The sequence below is a fragment of the Xyrauchen texanus genome, chromosome 24 (assembly GCF_025860055.1).
Source record: "Xyrauchen texanus isolate HMW12.3.18 chromosome 24, RBS_HiC_50CHRs, whole genome shotgun sequence".
NCBI lineage: Eukaryota > Metazoa > Chordata > Actinopteri > Cypriniformes > Catostomidae > Xyrauchen > Xyrauchen texanus.
The window spans coordinates 30,360,096-30,385,447 of record NC_068299.1 but is presented as its reverse complement, the minus strand read 5'-3'; the positions used below and the strand labels follow the sequence as shown (position 1 = coordinate 30,385,447).

At 41.6% G+C, this 25,352-nt stretch overlaps 1 protein-coding gene across 3 annotated transcripts; it reads left to right on the top strand.

The window, feature by feature from the left end:
* Positions 1-3,252: 3,252 nt before the first annotated feature.
* On the top strand, positions 3,253-25,352 carry LOC127618030 (eukaryotic translation initiation factor 5-like). 3 transcript variants are annotated; one of them, XM_052090243.1, is made up of 12 exons: positions 3,253-3,338; positions 3,483-3,679; positions 4,538-4,817; positions 4,940-5,021; positions 10,148-10,320; positions 21,942-22,053; positions 22,642-22,763; positions 22,869-23,030; positions 23,528-23,689; positions 23,925-24,089; positions 24,273-24,401; positions 24,925-25,352. In XM_052090243.1, the coding sequence occupies exons 3-12, from the start codon at positions 4,746-4,748 to the stop codon at positions 25,015-25,017; spliced, it is 1,272 nt and encodes a 423-aa protein (XP_051946203.1). In that variant the 5' UTR covers positions 3,253-3,338; positions 3,483-3,679; positions 4,538-4,745; the 3' UTR covers positions 25,018-25,352. The 3 variants fall into 3 exon arrangements, with proteins under 3 accessions (XP_051946203.1, XP_051946204.1, XP_051946205.1); XM_052090244.1 differs by having other exon boundaries at positions 3,263-3,343; XM_052090245.1 differs by lacking the exons at positions 3,253-3,338; positions 3,483-3,679 and adding an exon at positions 3,851-3,915.

Here is a 25,352-nt window from a genome sequence, read left to right as displayed (position 1 = left end):
TCCAAATGTAAAAGATTCAAATGTTAACAAACCCAAAAGGCCATTAATCTGCTTTACATTGCTCTATCTATCTATCTATCTATCTATCTATCTATCTATCTATCTATCTATCTATCTATCTATCTATCTATCTATCTATCTATCTGGCTGGCTGGCTGTATGTCTAACCTTTAAACTTACTTACAAAACTAACTTTTAAACTTTCAGACAAGGCATTTGTCTTGATAAACTTTTACCTAACGGGTTAATTACCTTACTCACACACATCCTTTATGTAAGAATAATCAACTGTATAAATGTAATGTTAATTTAATTCTGCACAGACATGTCAATTCAACTGAGAGAATGGACAGGTAAACTTGAACTGAATTGTGCTAGTCAGAATGTGTTGTGTATACATTGTTTCCTTAAAACCACACTACGTGTTATGCAATATCTTACCTAGACTGTCTAATCATGAGGAATTCTCAACATAGTAACTCCTAAAAAGTAGATAATACTTTAGTATATTCATTTTATGCTGTAATTTTAGGAGCTCATGTTTTCAGGACAGTTTCTCATGTTGTTTAATCTTACAGATTACAGATAATCTTTGATGTGTTGGAAAGATTTATACAACTCTGATCTATTACAACTATATACACAAATAACAAAATCATTTAAAGAAAGCAAATGTGATGTACCCAGAAATTGCTGAAATTTTATGAAAAATTATTTTATCTATTGACAAGGCTGACAGTAGATTTGGGAATTGACACTTGCTAGAATGACCCCTTCTGGTTAGCCCGTTAGGCACAGTTAATGGCCGATGCCACAAATCTTAAAATCCTAAATATTGGCAGTTTATACATACTATTGCACAAATTATAAATAACCTGAATCTATGATAATTAAAATGTATATGAATGCACAATTTTTGTATTAAGTTGTACACCATTTTAATCACATTTGTTACCATCACTAGTTAACTAGTTTAAAAGGTCCTGGACTTCAAACAATTGTAATTATTGAAAAATAACAAGCAAGTATCTTACCATCTGTTGTTTCAGTGTGCTGTTTAGACGTGTTGTCCAGCAGAGGTTTCCGACCATCTGCATCCCTGCCCTTCTTTTTTGGCCTGAGCCACTTTAACCGTAACATATTTTTTTTTACAAACAATACTTGTTTTAAGTACTGGTTTTAACAGAGACAAATCTAGAACTCATTTCTTCTACAGTTGCACCAAAGAAAATTTTGAGACTGCACTCTTCAAACCAGGCATATTTATGTGGATTTTCTAGGTTGCTTGGGACTTTCCTCATGGCAAGTTCCCCTTGTTGGAGGTTTACAGATAAAGGGTGATGATATGATATTACATCACGTGAGTGTAAATGAAAGTGAAACTGAAACCTTGGGTGTACCATCCTAATTTAAAATCAAAACACTACTTTCGAATATTAAAAAAACAACTTTCAAACATTTAAAAAAAAAAACAATATAGAATGGAAAGTGTGAAATGAAAGTGAAAATGAAATTGAAACACAACTTGGATTTGCCAGTGCTTATTGAACCAATACACAACATGTGAGCACATGCATTATTGTCTAAGTCAAGATTAAAAAGATAGCACAGCTATTTCACTTACATGCTACCATGGAGTTACAGCTTTACTAGTCACCCATGAAATTACGGTAAAACATCTGGCTCTAAAAACCTTTGCTGATTGGTGTTTTGATGCTGAAGTAATGTGAAGGATAGTGTATGCCTGCTCCTAATAAGTATATCATTGTAAACTGGATGCTTGGACACATCTTTTAACTCTCTTCTGAATAAGAATGGACTTGTTGGCCAATAATCTCAGGCTAGTAATCATGGTGCTATTCTACATAGCTCTATATCATAAACCAGCCTAAGGTGGTTTGCTGCTCTAAGCTGGTGTTCAGCTGGTCCACCAGCTGGTTTCGCAGCCTGACCAGCTGACAAGTGCAAAAAAAAAAAAAGAAAAAAAGAAGAAGACGAAGAAGAAGGGGGAACAAAACCTCTAAAACCATCAAACTGACCAGCCTGGGCTACTTTAAAGGTGCACTTAGCAATATTTTATGTATGTTGTCTTGAACATATACTAGCAAGCTTATAGCGGTTGGAATGCAGCATCATACAAATTAAATCAAGCTATTGCAATAGTTTTCATTTACTGATGCCATTGTAGAAATTCACTATTCACAGTCAGCCATGATTAATTTAATCCATGTGTGGAAGCACAGGGTCCAATAAGAGGGTGGTAATTAAGAGATTAATGCTGCCTTCATGTGCTATTAGAATTTTCCCACTTCTGATGTGGTAATTACAGTGTCTTCACGTACTTGAAAAGTACAGGAAACATGGATGACGGCAGGTTCATTCGTACATCTTTCTCGAGGAACTTGTATTTTGACATCATAATACCTATTATTCAGTTAGATTCCTGACGATAATGGAATTTTGGTCAAATACAATCTATTTTCAAGGTGTAAAAATGTTCAGCATGCATAGAATGTTTGCTGATATACATAAACAAATATGACCAAAATGGCAAGCGCTAACAATTATCTGTATTTACAAAAACTTCAGAAACTGTACTCTCCTCCACCATGTTGAAAGTTTAGGATTGCTTCCATCTCGAAAACTCGGTATCAAAATGATCTCAGAGTTTCCCAGTCGTAATTACAACTTGAGGGGTCATTCGTGTGCAAGTTCAGAGTGGGAAACTCATTTACGATAATTCCAATTGCATGTGAAGGCTGCATTAGTGAGTAGGATTCAGCTGGTCATTCAGCTACATGGAGAAGCTGGACCCCCTCCATGTAGAATAAAAACAACTAGGAGCAAAACTTTTTAATGCAGAAAAGATTAGTGCACCCTCTGATAGCATGTAAAGTTCAAGGTTTCATTTGTAGGCCTATATTGACTGTTGTATGATGCGCTCATTGATTTTAACTCCACTGCGCATCTGTTATTTTTCATCCCATTAATGCAGATGCATGTTATTGTATTTAACACTGACACCAGTGTGTGGATTAAAGTCTAATTTTATATTATACAAAACAGACAACTAGGCTAATTTACTAACCTATAATTTTCTATTGCATATTGCAAGGGAGTTTTATGAAGAAGAAAAAACGCAGACAAATGGTTATTATAGGTGGTTCAGCGATGATTGTCGTTAAAATGAGTAAGTCAGCGTTGTTAAATTCGATACAGGAAGTGAGTTTGGCCAATGAGTGACCGAGGTGGGCGGGACTATGTGGATACACTGAGTTGTGAGCAGTGCGCTGCGCAACTCATTCTACCATTGCGTGGAGCAAGAAGGTTCTGGAGAGGTAAGGTGTGTTCTTAACAAATGTCAAAATACAAACTGTTGGTGAATATATTTTCCCCAGACATATCCTTAGCTTTATAAGCTGTCACAGAAAGTGCCTAACCAAATTACATATGACAAAATCAGCTCTCTCTTCCTAATCCAGCATCTCCCCGGAGATCTGATATCCCCTTCTGATCGGCTGCATCGTTCAGCACTTCACAGGTCTAATCTGTCTTTCCCGTTGTGTCGTGTTACATTCTTTGGATCACGACACAAACCATCTCCAGGCTCTTCGCTGTCAACCCTTCACTGTTCGCTGGACGACTAGCGTTGTGTTTATGTCTTTATTTTACGGAAACGGTGAGTATACGAGCGATTAGTTACATTTACTTAACTATTAATGTCTATTACACATACTCGTGAACTTACAGAACAGAAGAGGTGGGCATGAGTGTCTTTGGGGCCTTTTTAAACGTGTACATCGCGTTAGCTAATGGGTTTGAAGTAACTTGACAGAGGAACAAAATGGCGTCATTGTGCTTTTGCGCACTCGGCAGCAGCGCGACGGTCACACAACTTTACGGGCTCTTTCTGAGGTCTGTCTGGATTGTTTTAATCATTTAATGTTCGCTGTGGTCCGTCATTGGTATTCGACGTCACTATTTCGATGTAAAAACAGCTTTTTGTGGGTTGTGCTAGATCGGTTAACCATGGTAATATCGACCTTGGGCTAAAATGAGTATATAGCTTCCCAGATAATAAATATATAAGTATATATAAATTAATGAATATTGAAATACCATGCGCAGTTGTGGTTTTATACCTGTCGCTTTGCTTTTTCGATAGGTTCTGTTCATTTGCATTCAGTTGCACTAACCGATGGACTCGGGCAGAATAAAATGCTATAATTGTGATTTTACATTTGATTGGTATTATAAAGTTTATTCGGTTAAGTAACATTGCGTTTACATTTATTTTTCACCACGTGTTCATTTGGCTTGAGTCATACTAGGACCTGCTGACTCAGTCAGTGACGTATGTAGCCGAGCTCTTGATAAAGGGCTCTGCTTCATTACTTTTTTCTTTTTTTTTTTTTCATTTCAGGGCAAGACAGTTGTTTGCATCTAGTAGACGTACCTCTTGAGTCATACACCCATGTGACTCAAACATTGTATTTGTATTCTAATCTAATACAGTGTTTTTCTCTTCACCTTTCAGAGCTGTTGCACAGCTGTTGGAACGCAAGCAGGGGAAACCTAGTCCAGGAGCAAAGAGTTTGCAGCCACTGTGGCAAGACCTTTTTCATGTCAGAGACCGAGCACACTTGCAGTTGTTTATGTCATCCCCTCTTCTCCAGACAGAAGATACCCAAAAAGTCCCATTCGAGATATTTTTATTTTGCTGATAGGTCCTCAGATCACGCAAAATGTCTGTCAACGTCAACCGCAATGTGTTGGATCAGTTCTACCGCTACAAGATGCCCCGTTTGATTGCCAAGGTACCTGTCATGACAAAAATACTGTTTTTGGTGCTGAATGCAGTTTTTTTTTTTATGTTATAAAGCTTAAGGATATATCTTTTAATCTATCCTCTTTTCACACTGTTCATTTCATTTTACAGGTGGAAGGCAAAGGGAATGGAATCAAGACGGTCATTGTCAACATGGTTGATGTTGCAAAGGCACTGAATAGGCCTCCAACATGTAAGTTTTTAGTTACAATTAGTTGTTAATATCAGAAAAGTTTGATGTACTGTAGTTATTTATTTGACACTTTTTCATTATGGAACACCTGTGCGCACCTGTACCTGTTCGCTTCTGTGCGAAGGATGAACAAATATGTTTTAATTCTCTTTGCTTGGGATCAATGCCTTTTTCACACATTGATAATCTAATCTGAAAATCGTTCCCTATGATTGTTGATTTTATTTTTTTTATTTTTTCCAGATATAAATAAGACTACTTGTTCTGCAATATTTTTTGTGTAATAAATAATTCTCAACATAACTTTGATACAATGCGGCAGGGTAACTTAAATGTGGTCGCAGAATGGACGTGTCTCCCAGACTAAATTATTTTCTACGAAGGTACACACACTGTCACTTGGATCGGTGTCTGTCAATGACGGCCAGCTATGACACGAGTCTGTAAAAAATTCTGCAGCGCCGCTGAGAACAACTGAACTGTAAAGTTTTCCATTAAATTTGATCCAAATCATTATCAAAAGACATGGATTGTATACTCTAGCCATCACAGGAGATATACTGTGTATATTAGGGCTGCACAATAAATTGAAACCGCGATATGACTAGAGGTCCACTGATATTGGTTTTTTCAGGCCGATGCCGATCTTTTGAAATCCGGGTCGACCGATGGCCGATTAATGCTGCTGATTTATTTTGGCCGATATGTGCTTGTTTTTAACCTCTTATTTGAACCTTTTATTTGAAAGATAAAATGTAACACAAATAATTACTTAAGATAGACAACATTTCTCAACAAATACATTTATTGAACACTTGACCAATCTGCACTTGTACACTTAAATTAAAAATGTATAATGTAAAAACAAATTGTATAAATAATGTATAACAAATATATTGAATAAACAAAGCAGGTGTTACGAACTGCTCCGAGACACGAAGGTTGAGATCCAAATGCAGCTTTAATTAAGGGGCAATCCAGACATGTAATCCAATATTCAGAGCATCCAAGAGAAGCACAGGCATAACTAGGGATGGGTATCGTTAAGGTTTTAATGGTATTACTACTCTTACCGATACTGCTTATCGATCCGGTACTTTAACGGAATTCTTAACAGTTCTTTTTGTTATATATATTACACAAAGATAAACGTTATATAGGCACAGTGATTTAATTTCAGGAAGGTCTACTAACATTACTGTTCAGGTGTGGTCTAAAAATAAATCTAATAAAGTAATCAATTGTAAAATAACACTGCATAGTTTATCATAGATAGATTAATGCTTATTAATGCAGAAGTTATTCATTCAAGAGCTGTAAGTGATTTTCTCTTTGCCTTTTGTTGTTTGATTTGCAGTAATGGCTCAATCGTCAACATGTTCATTAGACAGCTTCCCCTTCACCAAGTTCAGATCTAATAGGCTCCTGATGCAGCATATTTTCTCCCAACTATTTCCATAACTACGTCCATTTAAGACATAAACTGTATTTAAGTGAACCAAGCCGGTAAGTCTCCAAGCTGGTCGTTTTGACATATTTTTGTGTATAGTTGATCGTTTAGATGCGCACATGAAACCCAAAGTAGCCTATACTTTGCTTGCCTCGTTGTGGTCTGTTTCGGAGCGCGCGCTGCCTTGGGAACGGTATCTCTTGCGCTCTTTTTATTATTAAACGCGTCCCTCAATTTAGCAACAGTAGCTAGACTGCATTTTACAACAATCACCGATCGTGCTGATTCTGACGTTAAGTTTGAGTTTTAGGGAGAAATGTCAGTGCACCGCTGTGAAGGGAAAGAAGTTGTGCTAGACAGAATGCGATATATACCTCTACTATATAAGATAATCTTTGGAAGGCGAAATATAAAATAAAATCAGACTAATATCACAGATCTAAAGTGTAAACAGGCTACGTTTGAATGTTTAGTTCTGTCACTCATTTAGCAGGGCTCATGTTGTGCTTGCTGTAGCACCGCGGAGTGATCTCTCTCTCTCTCTCTCTCTCTCTCTGAGAGCGTATAGCTAAATTGCATCACAGACAAATGGTTTCATAGAAATATTATACATAGAAATGGCTGGCGAGATAAAATAACTTTCTCTTTATAGCAATAATAAATGTATTTTCTTAATTTCTCCAGTACCGACAGCAGAACCAAATAACGTCCGAGCTTACCAAAGCCAGTCCTTCAATAGCCTATACTGCGTTGGTATGTTTTTTATTACTTATTTCTCTGCATTGAGTGACAACCCTCTCAAATATAAGACACACAAACAGAACAAATAAAAGTCTCAGATTCACTGTCTGTAATTGCAAAATTCTTGCTTACTTATTGTGACATTATAGCAACCCTTCTGCTGTGATAAAGTTCAACTACGCTATCAATATCCAAAGTAGCCGAATGTCATGTCGCGTTTTTTCTCGAAGTTGGCAGTAACATATCAAAAGTTTTTAATTAAATATAAAGAAGTTATACAAATTTAATCTTTACAGTTTTCTCCAAGGAGCTTAGCTCCTTCCTTAGGCACTGGATGAGGTCTGCTCACTCTGCTGGAAAATGACTCTAGGGGCAGTGTGCATCGAACACGTGTTCCACAACAACACTAGGCTGCCCACAGATGCGCCTGCCTAATAATCGGCTTGATATACTTGGATATTGGCCGATGCCGATTATGTTAAAAATCGCTACCAATAATCGGTCGACCTCTAGATATGACCTTGTGCCATTTATTAAATTGCAAAGAGCTGCAATCTGAATAAATGGTCTGCTCCCTTTGCGCTGCTCTGTCCAGTCTATATTAAGTTAGCGCATTGTTACAGTGTTTTTAGAGCAGTTCTGTGCTCAACAACTCCCTCATGCTTAGAGTAACAGAAGTGATCAGAGTTCGGTTCCGTTTGCTTACAAGCTCTAAACGCTTTATTTATACTAAACTGGCACGTCCTGCATGAAGCGTTTTTATTATTATCTCCGGTAGCAGCATTTCAGTCTCCGCAAGGCACAGATATCATAATAATAACCCAGAATACAAGATGGGGTATAATTCAAACATCTTTATTCAATGATTGTTGAGCAAACCGCATTAACAGTAACACCTGTAGAGTCCAGAAACTTCTCTTCTCCTGTCATTTATTATCTCACGAGAGAGCTGTCGCCCTTATTACACTTCCCACGGAAAAGCAGAACTAATATTACCAACATCCAACAAAATGAAAAGGTAGGAACATGCATGTAAGTCTATATCAAATATTTAGTTACTAATATAATGCATTGCTAAATTAAACATAATAAAATAATGAATACAAATAATTAAATTAAATAGTGACAAACTAACCAAAATTTTCACTTTAAATGTAATTTTAATTACACCATTGGGTTATGAGTTCAACTTCAGTTTGACATTAAGCCTCATTCTTTAGGACTGTCTTATAAACAGTAAAGAATAGTTTGTATACGCCTACTAGTTTTTAAGGCCTAGAATAAAGATTAACATTTATATTTTGTGTATACTGAATTATTCAATCAACCAACATTATATTGGAAATGGGGAAATTTAGTTAACAGTGACATTGAGCAGAAAGTTTACATATAACCAGTTTTGGCAGCTGCTGATTAAAGTTTAATGATCAGCATCGATTGATGAGATGAAAAGAAAATTGGAGATCGGTGTTGGATGTTAAAATACTGATTGGAGCATCCCTAATATTCTAGCTGACCGTTTCAGAAACTAGTGTTGATGATTATTGGGCTGAGATCCTGTCACATAATGGACAAAAACAGGTACACGGCGGATGGTAACATTTGAATATGAGGAAGAATTTGTTTCACTGTTTTATGTATTTATTTGTTTGTGGTTGAACTAAAAAAAGGTCTGTTTGGTTCTTTTTAAGAGGGTTCAAGTGTGAAATCCCCAGTAGCCTTTTTAGAGTTCAACATGTGTAAAACGTTACCATAATTGGTTCAAATCGCAATATTTTTCAAAATAATCGCAATATGACTTTTTGTCAAAATCATGCAGCCCTAGTTTATATGCATCTTTCATAATGCCAACATGTATTTTCAGGTGCAAGTATGTCTTTTTGTGGTTTGACAGCTTGAATGAATCCTATTAAAGGCTAGATCACGAGAAATTGCATAATAACGGTCACCATTTCTAATGGTTTAGTTTGCGCAGTTGCACCAGTTTCGTAAACTAACTTGCAAACTTAACTTTGTTCATTCTTGAAATGCAAAAGCCTTCGTAACCTTTTGTGCATTTGGTGACTATATTCTCAACTTGGACTGCCGCCTGCACAGCATCCTTCAATGTTGAAGTATAGTTAATACGGAAATTAAAACTCATGATTTACTCGCCCTCCTGTCTTTCCAGGTGTGTATGACTTTCTTCTTCTAAACACAAATTAAGATTTTTAGAATAATATTTCGGCTTTGTAGGTCCAAAGAATGCAAGTGAAGGGGTGTCAAAAATGTTAAGCTCCAAAATCCACATTAAGGCAGCATAAAAGTAATCCATATGAATCCAGTGGTTAAATCCACGCATTCGACATGATATGATATGATGGGTTTGGGTGAGAAACAGATCAATATTAAAGTCATTTTTATCATAAATTCTTCTGCTCAGTAGGGGGTGATGTGCATGAAGAATGTGGATCGCCAAAAACAGAAGAAAGTGAAGGAAAAAATTATTGACCTGTTTCTCAACCACACCTATCATATCGCTTCAGAAGATATGGATTTAACCACCAGAGTCATCTGGAGTACTTTTATGTTGCCGTTATATGGATACTGGCGCTACAAAATTTTGGCACCCATTTACTTGCATTGTATGAACCTACAGACATTCATTAATATGTGATGGCATGAGGGTGATTTAAATGATGAATGAATTTTAATTTCTGGGTGAACTAATCCTTTAAGTACAGTAAATGTTATCATCCCCTTGTGATCTCCCAAAAGCTATTACGCCACCTTAAACGGAAGGCCAACTGATAGTAAAATGCACATTAAGCTTTTGATTTAAATGTCGGCTATTGTTAATATATCAATGCCTCAAAAATGTTTTGAGAAAATAACTTGCTGATCAAAATCGATTTATCTGTATTTTATGACATTCCTATCTTTGCTGTTTCCTCAGATCCAACTAAGTATTTCGGCTGCGAGTTGGGGGCGCAGACTCAGTTTGATGCAAAGAATGACCGCTACATTGTAAACGGATCACATGAAGCCAACAAACTGCAGGATATGCTGGATGGATTCATCCGCAAGTATGTGCTGTGCTCAGAGTGTGACAATCCCGAGACTGACCTAGTAAGTTAAGAGAGTAAGGGTTGTCTGGTGAATACAGATTTGTCCACACATGGTTAAACATTAACGATTATTCCAGTTTTCTGTCTGTCAAATGTTTGGACATTTCTGGAAAGAATTTAAACTTGTTTTTGTCTTTTTGGTGCAAGTACAAGGTCAGTTGATTTTATGATGCAGTTCAATACACTTTAGACTTTGTCCCTTGCATCCCAAAATGCCTACACAAGTCCACCTGTTGACAAAATATCCCTAATTCTTCCAAAGTAGATGGTTGTGATCACAAGTCTTCTTAAATGCTACTGCTCAAGATTCATAGATCTAACTATGCAAATGTCTGCAATGCTTAATAGTTATTAGAATTGTTCATGTATTGACTGGGCATTTGTGATGTTCTGGTTTCAGCTTGAATCTCACTTGGGTTTCATTTTCCCATGTAAAGCCTGATTTAAAAAAAAAAAAATGTTTAACCATAGATACTAAGGCACATAAAATATTTTCACTAATTAGCAGGTCACCAAGGCTGTCATGAAGAAGAGCTGGAAAAATATGTAATTCCTGCTAAACGTTAGGTTGAAACAACTGTGTGTGTGTGTGTGTGTGTGTGTGTGTGTGTGTGTGTGTGTGTGTGTGTGTGTGTGTGTGTGTGTGTGTGTGTGTGTGTGTGTGTGTGTGTGTGTGTGTGAGTGTGTGTGTGTGTGTGTGTGTGTGTGTGTGGTCAACTGATACATGGATTTGTATAACTCGAGTCTGAAGTAATATGAAGTAGGGATGTGCAGAACAACTAATTTCACGAATGTTTAAACTGAAATTTTGAAGTCGACTAGTCTAAAAAGAAACCCACCTTCAGAAAACAATCTTTAAAAAAAAGTGTTTATGCGACCCATTTAAAATACTTTATTCCAAATCCAATGCTAAATTCCTCTGAAAATGAAAATGGGCATTTATCTTCGACTTGTTCACCTTGCATTATCCTGCTCTTGAAAAAGCCTGCTCAGTGGAAAAATAACAAGCATGCACAGGTTTATAGAAGTCAAATGTGAAAACCTCCATATAGGGTTGCCAGGGTGTTACCGGTTTTACTCTGTACAAGGGACAACACCGGTGTGAAATTTTATACTGGGTAAATGGGGGAAACACTATGAATGGAACTTCCCACATCAATACAATAGCCTAAGAAATAGAATAGCCTTAAATAAAGAAAAGTTGCATAATGAAGAGTTTACGACCCATGATAAATTAACCTAAATAATGCACTGAAATGACACGGGCAGCAAAGTATATGCACTGACAGAAGACATTTAATTGCAGGTTGCGAATATAATGTGCATGGTGAGTAACTGTAAAACATCTTTGATACGGAATGACACAAGAAATGCTGTTAGACACACTCCCTTGAAAAAACACTTATATTTTTAACCCTTGTGCATTGTTCAAATTCACTACCCTTTCGTTATGTTCGTGGCTGAAAACAGCCACTACTTTAAACTGCTGTAAAAATGGATCAGATAAATATTTCTTTCAAATTTTTTTGCATAAATCTATTAATCAACCTCAGTCCTGTTCAAAACTACTAAATGTTTAAAAAAAAAAAAATCAGGATTTTAACTCTTTAATTGCCAAATTCATAAATGATGTCACTGATTTGGGGAAAAAAACATACAAAATGACGTATTTTCAATATAAAATGTGATTGTGGACTGGATTTTTTTTAACCTTTTATCACAGTCTTGGACATGTGAAAGATTAGAAACAACATTGGTTTCGATGCATTGTTAGTTTTTGTGCAGCATCAGATTTTAACTTTTTCTCCCTCATTTACTGTTCGTGGGCTGTTTTTGCCCCATTGACTTCCATTATAACCACATTTTTTGATTGCAAAGCCATGACACCATATAATCATGCATTTTTGATTGTTTGTGGTTTTCCCTGTTGGGAAGAGGTAAAATTTGTAATTTTTACTGTTGATAACCACGTGGCACCATTAACCCTTTAGATAGGCCTGTGCAAAAAAAAGCTTAGTTTCTGGCTTTTACATGGAGTTATATGGAGTATAATAGCATATTAATGTGTGTGTGGGGGGAGAGAGAGAGAAAGAACTCACCTTGTTGCGTCTGAGAAAATCAAAACATGCACCTCAGCTCTCACAACTACATGGAGTAAACAAAAACAAAGTGCCTTTTGATGGTGAGAAATGCAGAGTAATCAAAAACAAAGCAAGTGGATTTAAACACTTGCATGCAAGCCTGCTGGTCATTTGATGGTGAGAAGAGCAGCAAGCAACATGAGAAAGGGCTTGACTTGTAGTGAAGTTTTAGAGATGATAATGCAGCCTGACCCCTCCAGCGAGCTGCAGGATGTATTGTCTTCTCCCTCTGACACCACAGACTCAGCAGAGTCAGATCCTGATTTGGATGTGGCACCCTCATCATCCTCTCTAGCTTCCACTGAAGGCGAGGAGGATTCGGAGGATCCTGGATCTGGGTGGGTTGGAAGAAACGGCGAAGTGTGGTTCTCTTACGAGAGGTTCTCTCGTATTGCGTAAGCTAGCTTACGCTACGGGAAAGATTCATCTTTTCTGAGATATTGAAGCCAAAAAATTATCCTTAATTTTTGTATCCATTGTCAACGCAGTGCGGCAGCTGCAGACCTTGAGCGGGCTAGCTAGCGAGCTCATAGGTTGCTCTGCGGCAACTGCTGCAGCCTATAGATCGAGCTTGGGCTTAACTCAAGATCCAATGAGAGGTGTCCGCGGCCACTGCATCAAAGCCCGCCAAAAGGGCGTGACTAGAGTGCATATAAGCTGTAGTTCGTGAGGCTGGAACCCTGATTTTCATCTCTTCAGCTGAAGCTCTCCGCATCGCTGACCTGGAAGCCGCCGCCGCTTGAGGGGCATCTAGCAAGCGTGGATAGCGCTAGAAGAAGCCGGCCGCCTCAGCCACCTTCAGCCATCCTGCGAAGCTACGCCATCCGACGACGTATCCTTTTATTAAGCAAGCTAGTTCTCAAGAACTATTCACAAAAGAGTACGAAGCGCCTTTTTCAAGATGCCTCGCTCCACTTGCGCCTCATGTCGCGCTCTTCTCAGCACAGGAGACCGCCACATCATCTGGCGCCTCTGCCTGGGACTGGGGCACGCAGAGCTCGCCTCACTGAGGGCGGATGCGATTTCTGCGAGGAGCTACCGATGTCGACCCTCGCGGCTCGACTCGGCGTCAAAGCAGAAACCGCCAGCCGCTTTACCCTCAGTCACAAGAGGAAGAAGCCGCCACAAAGGCTGCCGGAAACTGTGGTTGAAGCGACTGCCTCGCCGAGCCTCTCCTCGAAAGCATCGCCACCCTCCCCGCCTCGGACGCCAAGAGTTGCCGCCGAAGCGCCGCGACTGCTGCCATCTCGGATGACTGAGCGGAGGATAAGGGCTGCTGTTCCATCATGGCTTCGACAGCGAGGAGTGGACAGGCTCCCAAGCCTCCTCCTCAGCCCAGGAATCCAGCAGGACCCGCCGGAGTCGGCAGGGAGTTAACACGCCTCACACAGGCCGCCGACCGCCTCGGCTCGAGTGGTCACCGCCCCTGAGCAGGCACCCAACAGACTCGACGGCTGCTTTCTTCAAAGCCATCGCCGCTTACACCAGCGCCCGGCCGCCCCTTCCTGCCGGAATTACATACGGAGCTTGCAAAGTCGCGGAACGCCCGCTTTCAGCCAGGACCCGCTTCACACGCCTCCACCTCTCTGGCCGGTGGACGGCGCCACTGAGAGAGGCTACTCCTCCATCCCCCGGTCGAGGACTCGGTAGCAGCACACCTTTGTCCGCCCCGCGAGATGGCTGCTCCAAGCCTGTGCTCCCGCCTAAGGCCTGCAGAGCGACTTCGCCTATGTTGGCCGCGCTTATTCCGCCGCCGCCAAGCCGCGATCTGCTCTGCACTCAATGGCCGCTTTACAGATCCTACAAGCAGACCTTCTTCGGGAGTGGGATGAGAAAGGCAGGCACCCAGAGGCTGTTACTGATCTACGGCGCGACAGACCTCGCCCTTCAAGGCTACCAAAGCTGCAGCCCAAGCTCTAGGGAAGTGCATGGCCTCGCTGACTGTGACCGAGAGACACTTATGGCTAACACTAGCCGACATGGGAGAAGCAGAGCGCTCCACGCTCTCAACGCACCGCCTCTCCAACCGGTCTCTTCGGCTCGCGGTGAGTGGCATTGTTGACCGCCTCAGAAGTCCAGAAAGCCACCCAAGCCATGAACCTTCTTCCTGCCGCTGCCGCTAGCTCCTCTGCAGGCCGCCACGCGATCAGCCTCCTGCACGCAGCCTCTTCACAGCCTCAGTTCAACAATCTCAGACTTCAGCGCCGACAGGGCGGCCGCCTCGATCAAGGCCAGACAGCCGCCGCGAGACCGCCTCCGCTGGCCTCGATCTAAGGTAACGCTGAAACCCGAGCAGCCGAGTCTTCCTAACTGTGTTGAACAAACGACGGCTCAGTCCTCGCCGGCCGGACCACTGTCAAAGCTTTACCCCTGTCAGTCCCCTTCTCTCAGGCTACTACAGTGGTGAATTTAGCAGCCAACAAGCCGGTGACACTGCCCGCTTGCTCAGACTCAAACGCCGCTTTCACGGCAATCCAAATAAATCTTGTAAAGAGCAAACATGTCTTATGTGTAGAAAAAGTGCCCACAACCCAGTGTTCGCCTCTACACACAAGCATAACACATCCCGCGTTCCCTATCAGAGCACGCCTCATAAAGCTGTTACTTAACCGCCGAAGGCCAGAGTCAATGAAGGCGCCCACAAATGCGCAGGCGCTACCATTCTCTGCCCGCTCTGTCACACCGACCAGCCCTATGTGTAGAAAATGTGCCCACAATCCAGTGTTCACTTCTGCACACAAGCACTGCATGTCTCGTGGTCCCCACCAGAGCACGCCACATAAAGCGGTTACGTAACCGCCGAGCGCTTAGAGTCAATAAATGCGCTCACAAATGCGCAGGCGCTACCATTCTCTGCCCGCTCTGTTACACGGCCAGCAACCATTCCTCTGTGTGTAAGTCCCGCGCTCATGACTATGCTTTGCGATCACGTAACAGATGTGACTCTTTCCCCATTCATTCCAATCGGAAGTCACTCACAAAACAGCCTGTTCATGCTGTCTGCGAGCAATCATGCATGAACACACTAAACGCGCCACACATTTTGTTCAGCTCTGTGTGCGGCAATCAGAGCGAATTGGCCATTCACCCTCTAGCGCTACGCTTCAAAGCTGGGAAGCTATTCCAGGGATATCCAAGTGGGTGTTAAGCACAATACAACAGGGCTATTTGCTACAGTTCGATCGCCGCCTCGCTTCAGAGCTGCTCGAAACCACTGTGAACACGGAAGCAGCGTGCATGCTTCGCTCAGAAATAGCAAGCCTTCTGTGCAAAAGGGCCATAGAAAAGTGCCACCCTCTCTGAGCTGAAGTCGGGCTTTACAGCCGCTATTTTCTTGTTCCCAAGAAAGACGGCGCCTCAGACCCATATTAGATCTCAGGGTTTTGAACAAGGTGCTTGCAAAAAGACCGCTCAAAATGCTTACAATCAGGAAACTCCTCGCAAGATGTGCCTAGGGGACTGGTTTATTTCTCTCGATCTGAAAGATGCATACTTTCAGATTCAGATAAATCCCCGCCACAGGCCATTCTTGAGATTCGCCTCGACGGCCAGGTTTATCAATACACCGCCTTCCGCTCGCCTGTCCTTAGCACCTCGTGACTTTCACGGCGCATGGATGCGGCGCCGCACTCCCTGCGGAGTCAGGGTTTGCGAATTCTGAACTATTTGGACGACTGGCTGATTATGGCTCAGTCACATATGGAGCTTCTGTCTCACAGAGCAGTTCTCCTCAGCCATCTGAACAGTTTGGGTCTTGCAGTCAATTGGACCAAGAGCTCACTACAGCCCAGTCAGACCATTTCCTTCCTGGGAATAGAACTAGACTCCGTGGCAATGACGGCTCGCTTATCTACACAGCGCAAGACGCCGTGTTCAGCTGACTCAGTCGCGATCTTTTCAGATGAACAGCCTCACGCTCTGAAGAAATTCCAGAGAGTGCTAGGTTACATGGCCTCAGCCGCAGCAGTACTTCAGCTGGGTTTACTGCACATGCTCCGCTTCAGCATTGGCTAAACACCGCTGCCTCGCCGGGCTTGGGCCACAGGCCGCCAGCCCATCAAGGTGACTCAGACCTGCATATCAGCTCTGCAGCCCTGGACAGTGGCCTAATGGTATCAGCGGGAGTGACAATGGGAGCTGTATCTCGCCGAAAAGTCATCTCGACAGACGCCGCCCAACACGGGTTGGGGCGCGGTCCGCGAGGGCTCTCCGGTTTCGGCCTATGGTCAGTTCAGGAAAAGCTCCTTCACATAAATTGTCTGGAAATGATAGCGGTTGAGTACGCCGCGGCGCTTTCTCCCGGTCATTCAGGGTCACCACGCCCTGGTCCGCTCGACAACAGATCTGTGGTATCCTACCTAAACCGCCAGGGCGGTGTCAGATCCAGGAACCTCTTCCATCTGACAAAACGCATACTGAGTTGGTCCCAGTGCCACCTGGCGCCGCTGAGGGCGACGCACGTGCCAGGCCACCTGAACGACGGCCCGGACAGACTGTCCAGAGACAATATTCCCCCAGGGGAATGGTCCCTGCACGCCAAACAGTCCAGACGTTATGGCACCTATTCGGCAGAGCAGAGATAGACCTCTTTGCGCCCAAAGAGAACTCTCACTGCCCAGTATTTTTCTCGAAGCGAGGACGCCGCTGGCCCAGGACTGGCCCAGACGCCGCTTTACGCCTTCCCTCCCGCCTCGCTATTGCCACAGGTAATGCAGAGGATCAGGGAAACGCGCCACTCGGTGCTCCTCATAGCCCCGCGTTGGGAGAATCAGACATGGTTCCCGGAGCTTACGCAGCTGTCACTGACAGCGCCGTGGCCCATCCCAGTGAGAGCAGATCTCCTCTCTCAAGCTCGCGGCACAATCTGGCATCCCCACCCAGAGCTGGGCGCTGCATGCGTGGGTGATCAACGACTACCCGTCAGCTCTGCCAGAAGGAGTAATAAACACCATCATACACGCTAGAGCCCCTTCCACGAGAAGACTCTATGCGTCAAAATGGTCTGTGTTCTCAAAATGGTGCACCGACAGAGACCTGGACCCACGGACATGTGGGGTGTCGTCGCTGCTCAGTATTTCTACAAGAGCTGCTGGATGAGGGCAGATCCCCATCCACGCTCAAAGTGTATGTGGCGGCCGTTGCGGCGTTCGCTGAACCCTGCACGGCCAGTCATGGGGTAAAAGCGAAGCTGGTCATCCGCTTCCTCAGGGGAGCTAGAAGGATGAACCCCGCGCCCCCATCGGTTCCTATCTGGGATCTTTCTATAGTTCTCGAAACTATGAAAGCCCCCTTTCGAACCACTTCAATCCGTGGATTTGAAATACCTTTCACTCAAAACCGTTTTCTGACTGCCCTGTCATCAGTCAAGCGTGTGGGAGACCTTCACGCGCTGTCTGTCAGCGCTGCGTGTCTTGAGTTTGGACCAAGTGACTCCAAGGTCATTTTAAAGCCTAGACACGGCTATGTTCCCAAGGTGATCGGTACTCCTTTCAGAGCACAGGTCATTTCCCTATCGGCGCTGCCAGCACCGGATAGCGAAGCGACGCCAATCTCCTTTGCCCGGTCAGAGCACTGAGATTGTATACTGCACGCTCCGCTGCTTTCAGGCGCTCCGAGCAGCTTTTCGTTTCGTTCGAGGGCGCACCAAAGGTCTCGCCGCCTCGAAACAGACACTATCTAGATGGATAGTGGGCGCTATTGCTGCTGCATACGCGTCAAAAGACCTGCCATGCCCATTGGGCATTAGGGCTCACTCCACTAGAGGCATGGCATCCTCGTGGGCATGGTCCAGCGGAATTTCCATTCACGACATATGTGTGGCAGCGGGATGGACTTCCCCTCCACCTTTGTCAGATTTTACAATATGGAAGTGCCCGGCTCTGCAGGCAAAACTACTAGCGGTTTAATACGCTACAGCTCCCCTGGTGAGCTGCACTGATGGGACACATTCCACACAGACCGGCACCGCCGCTCTGTCGTTCCCGTCCCTACTATGTGCTTATGTATTACACAATCAATGACCCGCATTCTTGCCGGCCAAATATTATTTCCCCACTCATAAGGGCTCCCCGGGTCCCCCTTAATTCCCTGGGGCTTATACAGTGGATGCTTGGCGCGACGGCGTTGACAATGGGTTCCCGTAAGCGTAAGCTAGCTTACGCAATCACGAGAGAACCTCTCGTAAGAGAACGTATCGGTTACCTAACGTAACCTCGGTTCTCTCTAGATGAGGGAGCGAGTATTGCGTAGCCGGCCGTGCTTCGGCGCCACGCGGCGACTTTTCGCTTCAGTCAATGAAAACCAGGGTTCCAGCCTACGAACTACGCTTATATGCACTCTAGTCACGCCCTTTTGGCGGGCTTTGATGCAGTGAGCGCGGGACGCCTCTCATTGGATGAGAGTTCGCCCAAGCTCGTCTATAGGCTGCAGCAGTTGCCGCAGAGCAACCTATGAGCTCGCTAGCTAGCCCGGCTCAAGGTCTGCAGCTGCCGCGACTGCGCTGACAATGGATACAAAAATTATGGATAATTTTTTGGCTTCAATATCTCAGAAAAGATGAATCTTTCCCGTAGCGTAAGCTAGCTTACGCAATACTCGTTCCCTCATCTAGAGAGAACCGAGGTTACGTTAGGTAACCGATACGTTTTCCACCAACGCGGAGACAACTCCCTTTCTTCAGCCTGCCAGAGGCGTGACTCCAGGGCCGACGCGCTATGCCATCGCAAGGGTCCAGAACATGGATTCTGTGTTTAATCTGTTTTTCACAGAGGAGATGATTGACCTCATTGTCAGCAAAGCAGTGGTGACAGAGGGACCAAAAAAGAAGCCAGAGATAATCGCAGATTACAACCGCTGCAAGGGAGGTGTCGACGATCTAGACAAGGTATGTGCCATTACACATTTGTTACTACATGCATCCTATTCCTGTTAATTTTTACTTGAATTCATGTGCTTGTTAGAGATAAATTTAGGAGATACTGTTTGTGTTTTGACAATGTTTGCATGATTATTCTCATTGTCATGTGCAGCTTCAAAAATACTTATATGAAATCTGTACTTATTCTTGTTCTTTTATTTTTGTAGGTTGTCGGCACCTACATCTGCAGGAGGAGGACCAATCGGTGGCCACAGACGTTATTTCTTAATATGATGGACGTCTCGGCATATAATGCATATGTCATCTTCACAGCTGTGGATCCCTCCTGGAACCCGGCAAAGCGGTTTCGGAGAAGGCTTTTCCTAGATTTCCTAGAAATTGTTCATAAATCTGATGCAGATGCTGAGTAGATTTTTCACTTTCTCATGTTGCTTGCTGCACTTCTCACCATCAAATGACCAGCAGGCTTGCATGCAAGTGTTTAAATCCACTTGCTTTGATTACTCTGCATTTCTCACCATCAAAAGGCACTTTGTTTTTGTTTACTCCATGTAGTTGTGAGAGCTGAGGTGCATGTTTTGATTTTCTCAGACGCAACAAGGTGAGTTCTCACTCTCTCTCTCTCTCTCTCTCTCACACACACACACACACACACACACACACACACATACATTAATATGCTATTATACTCCATATAACTCCATGTAAAAGCCAGAAACTAAGCTTTTTTTTTGCACAGGCCTATCTAAAGGGTTAATGGTGCCACGTGGTTATCAACAGTAAAAATTAAAAAATTTACCTCTTCCCAACAGGGAAAACCACAAACAATCAAAAATACATGATTATATGGTGTCATGGCTTTGCAATCAAAAAATGTGGATATAATGGAAGTCAATGGGGCAAAAACAGCCACGAACAGTAAATGAGGGAGAAAAAGTTTAAATCTGATGCTGCACAAAAACTAACAATGCATCGAAACCAATGTTGTTTCTAATCTTTCACATGTCCAAGACTGTGATAAAAGGTTAAAAAAAAATCCAGTCCACAATCACATTTTATATTGAAAATACGTCATTCTGTGTGTTTTTTTCCCCAAATCAGTGACATCATTTATGAATTTGGCAATTAAAGAGTTAAAATCCTGCATTTTTTTTTAAACATTTAGTAGTTTTGAACAGGACTGAGATTGATTAATAGATTTATGCAAAATATTTGAAAAAAATATTTATCTGATCCATTTTTACAGCAGTTTAAAGTAGTGGCTGTTTTCAGCCACGAACATAACGAAAGGGTAGTGAATTTGCCCACAGTGTACTGTTGAGTTTTTGAAAATTTTCAAAGCATTTTCCTAAAATATGTGTGAATAAGATTTGTCACCAAAAATCATTCCATTTGCTGAAACAAGGAGAAAGTTATGGCCAAATTACGACTCAACAACACCCCCCAGTGGCTGAAAACATCCCGAACAGCACACAAGGTTTAAGAACATCTGAATGAAAAGCCATCTATGCGCATGTCTGATGTGCTGTTAGAGGCGTGCAGTCTCATGGAACAATTATTGTTTACATTTATAATATCACTTAATTGGGTTATTTTCGGATTTATAGTCTGTTTGAACGTGAACACCTTACCAGTGTGAAAATTATGCCATCATGGCAAGTGTACCTCCATAGCGACTTCCAAGCCAACATTTCGGAAATCCGCTTCCCGCACGCATCACCTTCTAAGTGATCTCCATAGCTACTTTGTTTTTGTTTTTGTTTTTATTATTATTTTCTCCACAATTTGGAATGCTTATGAGACCTGGCTGGAGTCACTCAGCATGCACTGGATTTGAACTTGTGCTTCCAGGGGTTGTAATCAGCAACTTTGATCCTCTATTTTTTTTATATATATAATATTTGTATTATTGATTATATTTAAAACGTGTAACATTAATATGACAGTAATATAAGTGTTGCCTCTGTAAAAATATAAAGCCAAAAGTAAATATATAAAATGTTGAACAGTTTAATGGGGAAAAATATTTACCAACTATTAATTCCAGAGTCGACTAGCAGCATCAGAACAGTCTAGTCGACTAGTCTCGTACATCCCTAATATGAAGACAATGTTATGGGTCTAAACTGCTAAAGAGTAAAAGTCCAGTATCTCATAGCAGTCACAGCATGCTTGCACTAACCTCCTGTGTATGCACTCACCATCAAATAATGTATACTTTTAAAAGCTGTGCATTAGATCTTAGTGTTTTGTGTAAAAAATAAAGTATTCTTTGGGCTTAAAGGTGTTAAGTCAACTATAGGTATTCTTATTGAGGACCTTTTTGAAGTGACGTTTGCTAATTCGTTTAATAATAAAGTTTGGACTTGTCTGGTCAATTTTGGCTCAACGACATCAGTTCATTGACTCATTATTTTTTTTTATTAATTTGTTTTCCAATTACTTTTCTTGACAGTGCCTCCCTGTAGTGGAGATCCAACCCTTGCGGTCATGGTCTTTTGATAAGAGAAAACCTCCAATAATAATGTTTCTTTATCCGCTTAACAATTTGAACATTTCTTTGAACCTGCCCACATTGTATTTGTGATTTTATTTGTCTTTCAGAATGTTAATCCAAAGAAGCAGACTATCGGAAGCGCTTGCAAGGCCTGTGGTTATCGGGGAATGCTGGACACTCGGCACAAGCTCTGCACATTCATCCTCAAAAACCCACCTGGTGAGTGGTGCATCTCCTCCTTGAGCGGTATGATGGCTGTGTGGTCCCATGGTGTTTATACTTGCATACTGTTGTTTGTACTGATGAACGTGGTACTTTGAGGCATTTGGAAATTGCTCCCAAGGATTAACCAGACTTGTGGAGGTCCACAATGTTTATTCTAAGGTCTTGGCTGATTTCTTTTGATTTTCCCATTGTGTCAAGCAAAGAGGCACTGAGTTTAAAGGTAGGCCTTAAAATACATCCACAGGTATACCTCCAGTTGACTCCAATTAGCCTATCAGAAGCTAAATGTCGAAAGGCTTGACATAATTTTCTGGAATTTTCCAAGCTGCTTAAAGTCATGGTTAACTTGTGTATGAAAACTTCTGACCCACTGGAATTGAAACAATCTGTCTGTAAACATTTGTTGGAAAAATTACTTGTCATGCATGAATTAGATGTCCTAAACAATTTGCCAAAACTATAGTTTGCTAATATGAAATCTGTGGAGTGGTTAAATTAGTTTTAATGACTTCAACCTAAGTGTATGTAAAATTCTGACTTCAGCTAAGTCTGTTTTATTTTTTCTTTGTTTTTGAAATCTAGAGAGTGATAGCACCTGTGTGAAAGAGAAGAAAGATAAGAAAAACAGAAAGAAGGATAAGGAGAATGGCTCTGGAGGTGGAGAGGCTGGGAACCATAACGACGTAGATGCACCAGATGCTGTGGTGTGTGTTTGACAGGAGCAAGGGATTCTCATGAATAATACACTTTCTATTTTAAGTGCCATTTGTTGCCAGTTTATTAAAGTGGATGTATATGTAATTATGTAGGATGGTGAGGATGAAGATGATGACTGGGCAGAGGAAACCACAGAGGAGGCTCAGCGTCGGCGCATGGAGGAGATCAGCGACCATGCCAAGAACCTTACCCTCAGCGAGGACCTGGAAAAAACCTTAGAAGAGAGAGTGAACATGTTTTACAACTTTGTCAAGGTGATAATGCCAGTCTTTGTTTTATATTTAACATGGAGCACGACAGTAGGGTTCCTGCAATAAATAACTCCATTTTCTCCAGAGAAAAAGTTGACCTCTTTACACTCTCAAACAACTTGTGTATATCTCTAATTTTTGCTTTAAACTTCAAAGGAAATTGGTTGAATATTTTCAATCAACAACTATAAATACATTCATTTTGTACAGCTGTTTTTGATTTGATTATCATTCACAATGCTTCATAGGATGCATAGTTCATTCTCATAAAACAATGAAAGCACAGTCTTTTTTTTATTTTTCTATTCTATTGAGAAAACGGGATTCTTCTGGAAAAAGTAGACCGTCACTGTTGCGCTCTATTGATATCCTTATATCTGACCATTTCTGTATCTCTGTAGATTAGATTTAGAATAAAATCTAGGTCTAAACAAGCACAGATCTATGAAGACTACTAGGACTAAACATTTCTCTCTCTCTCTTGTGCGCTTTCTGATCAGCTAAAGAAGGAGAGTGAAGCGATGGACTCAGCCGATAAGGAAATTCTGGCTGAAGCGGAAAGGCTGGATGTGAGGGCCATGGGGCCACTCATCTTGAGTGAACTGCTCTTCAACGAGAACATCAGAGACCAGATCAAAAAATACAAACGCCACTTCCTACGAGTATGTTGCCTCAAAATACCAGTTCTAAAACTAAAATTTAATAGATCAGAATTTAGCTAGTAAGTGTCATTTAAACCCGTTGTAATGAGGGGGTTCTGATATTCCAGTTGTTGTAATTTCGTTTTATCTGCGAAAAATGCTACTTGGTGATGATAATTCTATAATTTCATAAATTTATGTTGGAACTTTACCATACAATAACATTGCTAAAGTCCCAACTTGTCTTTTCTTACAGTTCTGCCACAATGATAAGAAAGCTCAGAAGTATCTGCTGGGAGGCTTTGAGTGTCTGGTGAAGCTTCATCAAGGTCAACTGCTGCCACGAGTGCCCATCATTCTCAAAGACCTCTACGATGCTGATCTGCTGGAGGAGGATGTCATCCTCTCATGGGCAGAGAAGGTGTGCATTTCACACATCTCAGTTATTACTTTGATGGATTCATCTTTAAGAACATTATAAAAGATTAGGGCCATGAAACTTCTTAATGTTTGAATATTTTAAGGAACCTACCTTGTACTTGTGTATACCATGAACCCTTAAAGACACTAAAATAAGAACAATGTTCCTTTTTTTTGGTGAAAGGTATCCAAGAAGTATGTTTCCAAGGAGCTGGCCAAAGAGATCCATGCCAAGGCAGCTCCCTTTGTCAAATGGCTGAAGGAGGCAGAGGAAGAAAGTGAGGGTAGCGAGGAAGATGATGAAAATGTTGAGGTGATTTCCCACCATATTTTATTTTTGGCAAACAGTTGGTTGGTCAAAAAAGTGATTTATCCCTTTAACAGCTTGAATCAAAGGTCCTTAAGAATTCATTTTTGGTGTCTTGGAAGATAGTGTTTTACTGTGCTCTTCTATAATTTATATCTTCAGACTGAGGAACAATTTTACATTAATTTACATTTTGGTTTTAGCTCAAACTCTTACTGGTTCTCATGCAACAACTAATTGTGTAGCGTATAAAGTATTGTTTACGCAAGATGAATGTAAATCTTCAGTGTACCAAACACAAGTGTATACTGAGGTGCAGGGTAATCTGTAGTATTTAATTAGAGAAACGGCTTTATATTTTAACTGTCAGTGGGAGCCTTGGGACTGCAATTCATGTAATTACATAAGTAATCTTCTCTGTGCTACAATTACAGAATAGCTGAGTTATGCTTGGTGCATTCACATTTGCTGAAAAACTGTGCCAAGTGTTTTTTTTTTTGTCTTATTGCAACTCTTATTTCCTCTTCAGGTTGTGTACTCTTCCTCAGCACGAGAGCTGAAGGTGGAGACCATTCAGCCAGAGAAAGCTGAGGAGGATGACCTTGACATAGATGCCATTTAACAAAATGACAAATTAAACTGATGGCAGCAGCCATCATCCGGATCCTTGCTACTTCCTGATAAAATAGTGATAAAATGAATCACAGTGACCTCCTGTTAAGCACCATTCTTGTTTTTTGTTGTTTTTTTTTTTCAATTAGTATACCTGCTTTACAAGAATGATTTTAATATAGCTCTTTCGTTGACTTGCTGCTGAAGAATTAAGAAGTTTTGAGCTTTATTGTCTATATTGAGCTGTTTTTTGTATAGTGAGCTTGACTTTGATTCATGGATTTGCATACTGCACGTGTTTCTTTTTTTCTTAATCATAAAATAAAGTTTTTGCTATACATCAAA

Excerpts from the sequence above, each read along its gene's own strand:
- LOC127618030 (XM_052090243.1), top strand. The coding sequence starts at position 4,746 with ATGTCTGTCAACGTCAACCGCAATGTGTTGGATCAGTTCTACCGCTAC. Across the intron at positions 5,022-10,147 it reads ACTGAATAGGCCTCCAACAT|ATCCAACTAAGTATTTCGGC; the intron begins GTAAGTTTTTAG and ends CTGTTTCCTCAG. Across the intron at positions 23,690-23,924 it reads ACAAACGCCACTTCCTACGA|TTCTGCCACAATGATAAGAA; the intron begins GTATGTTGCCTC and ends CTTTTCTTACAG.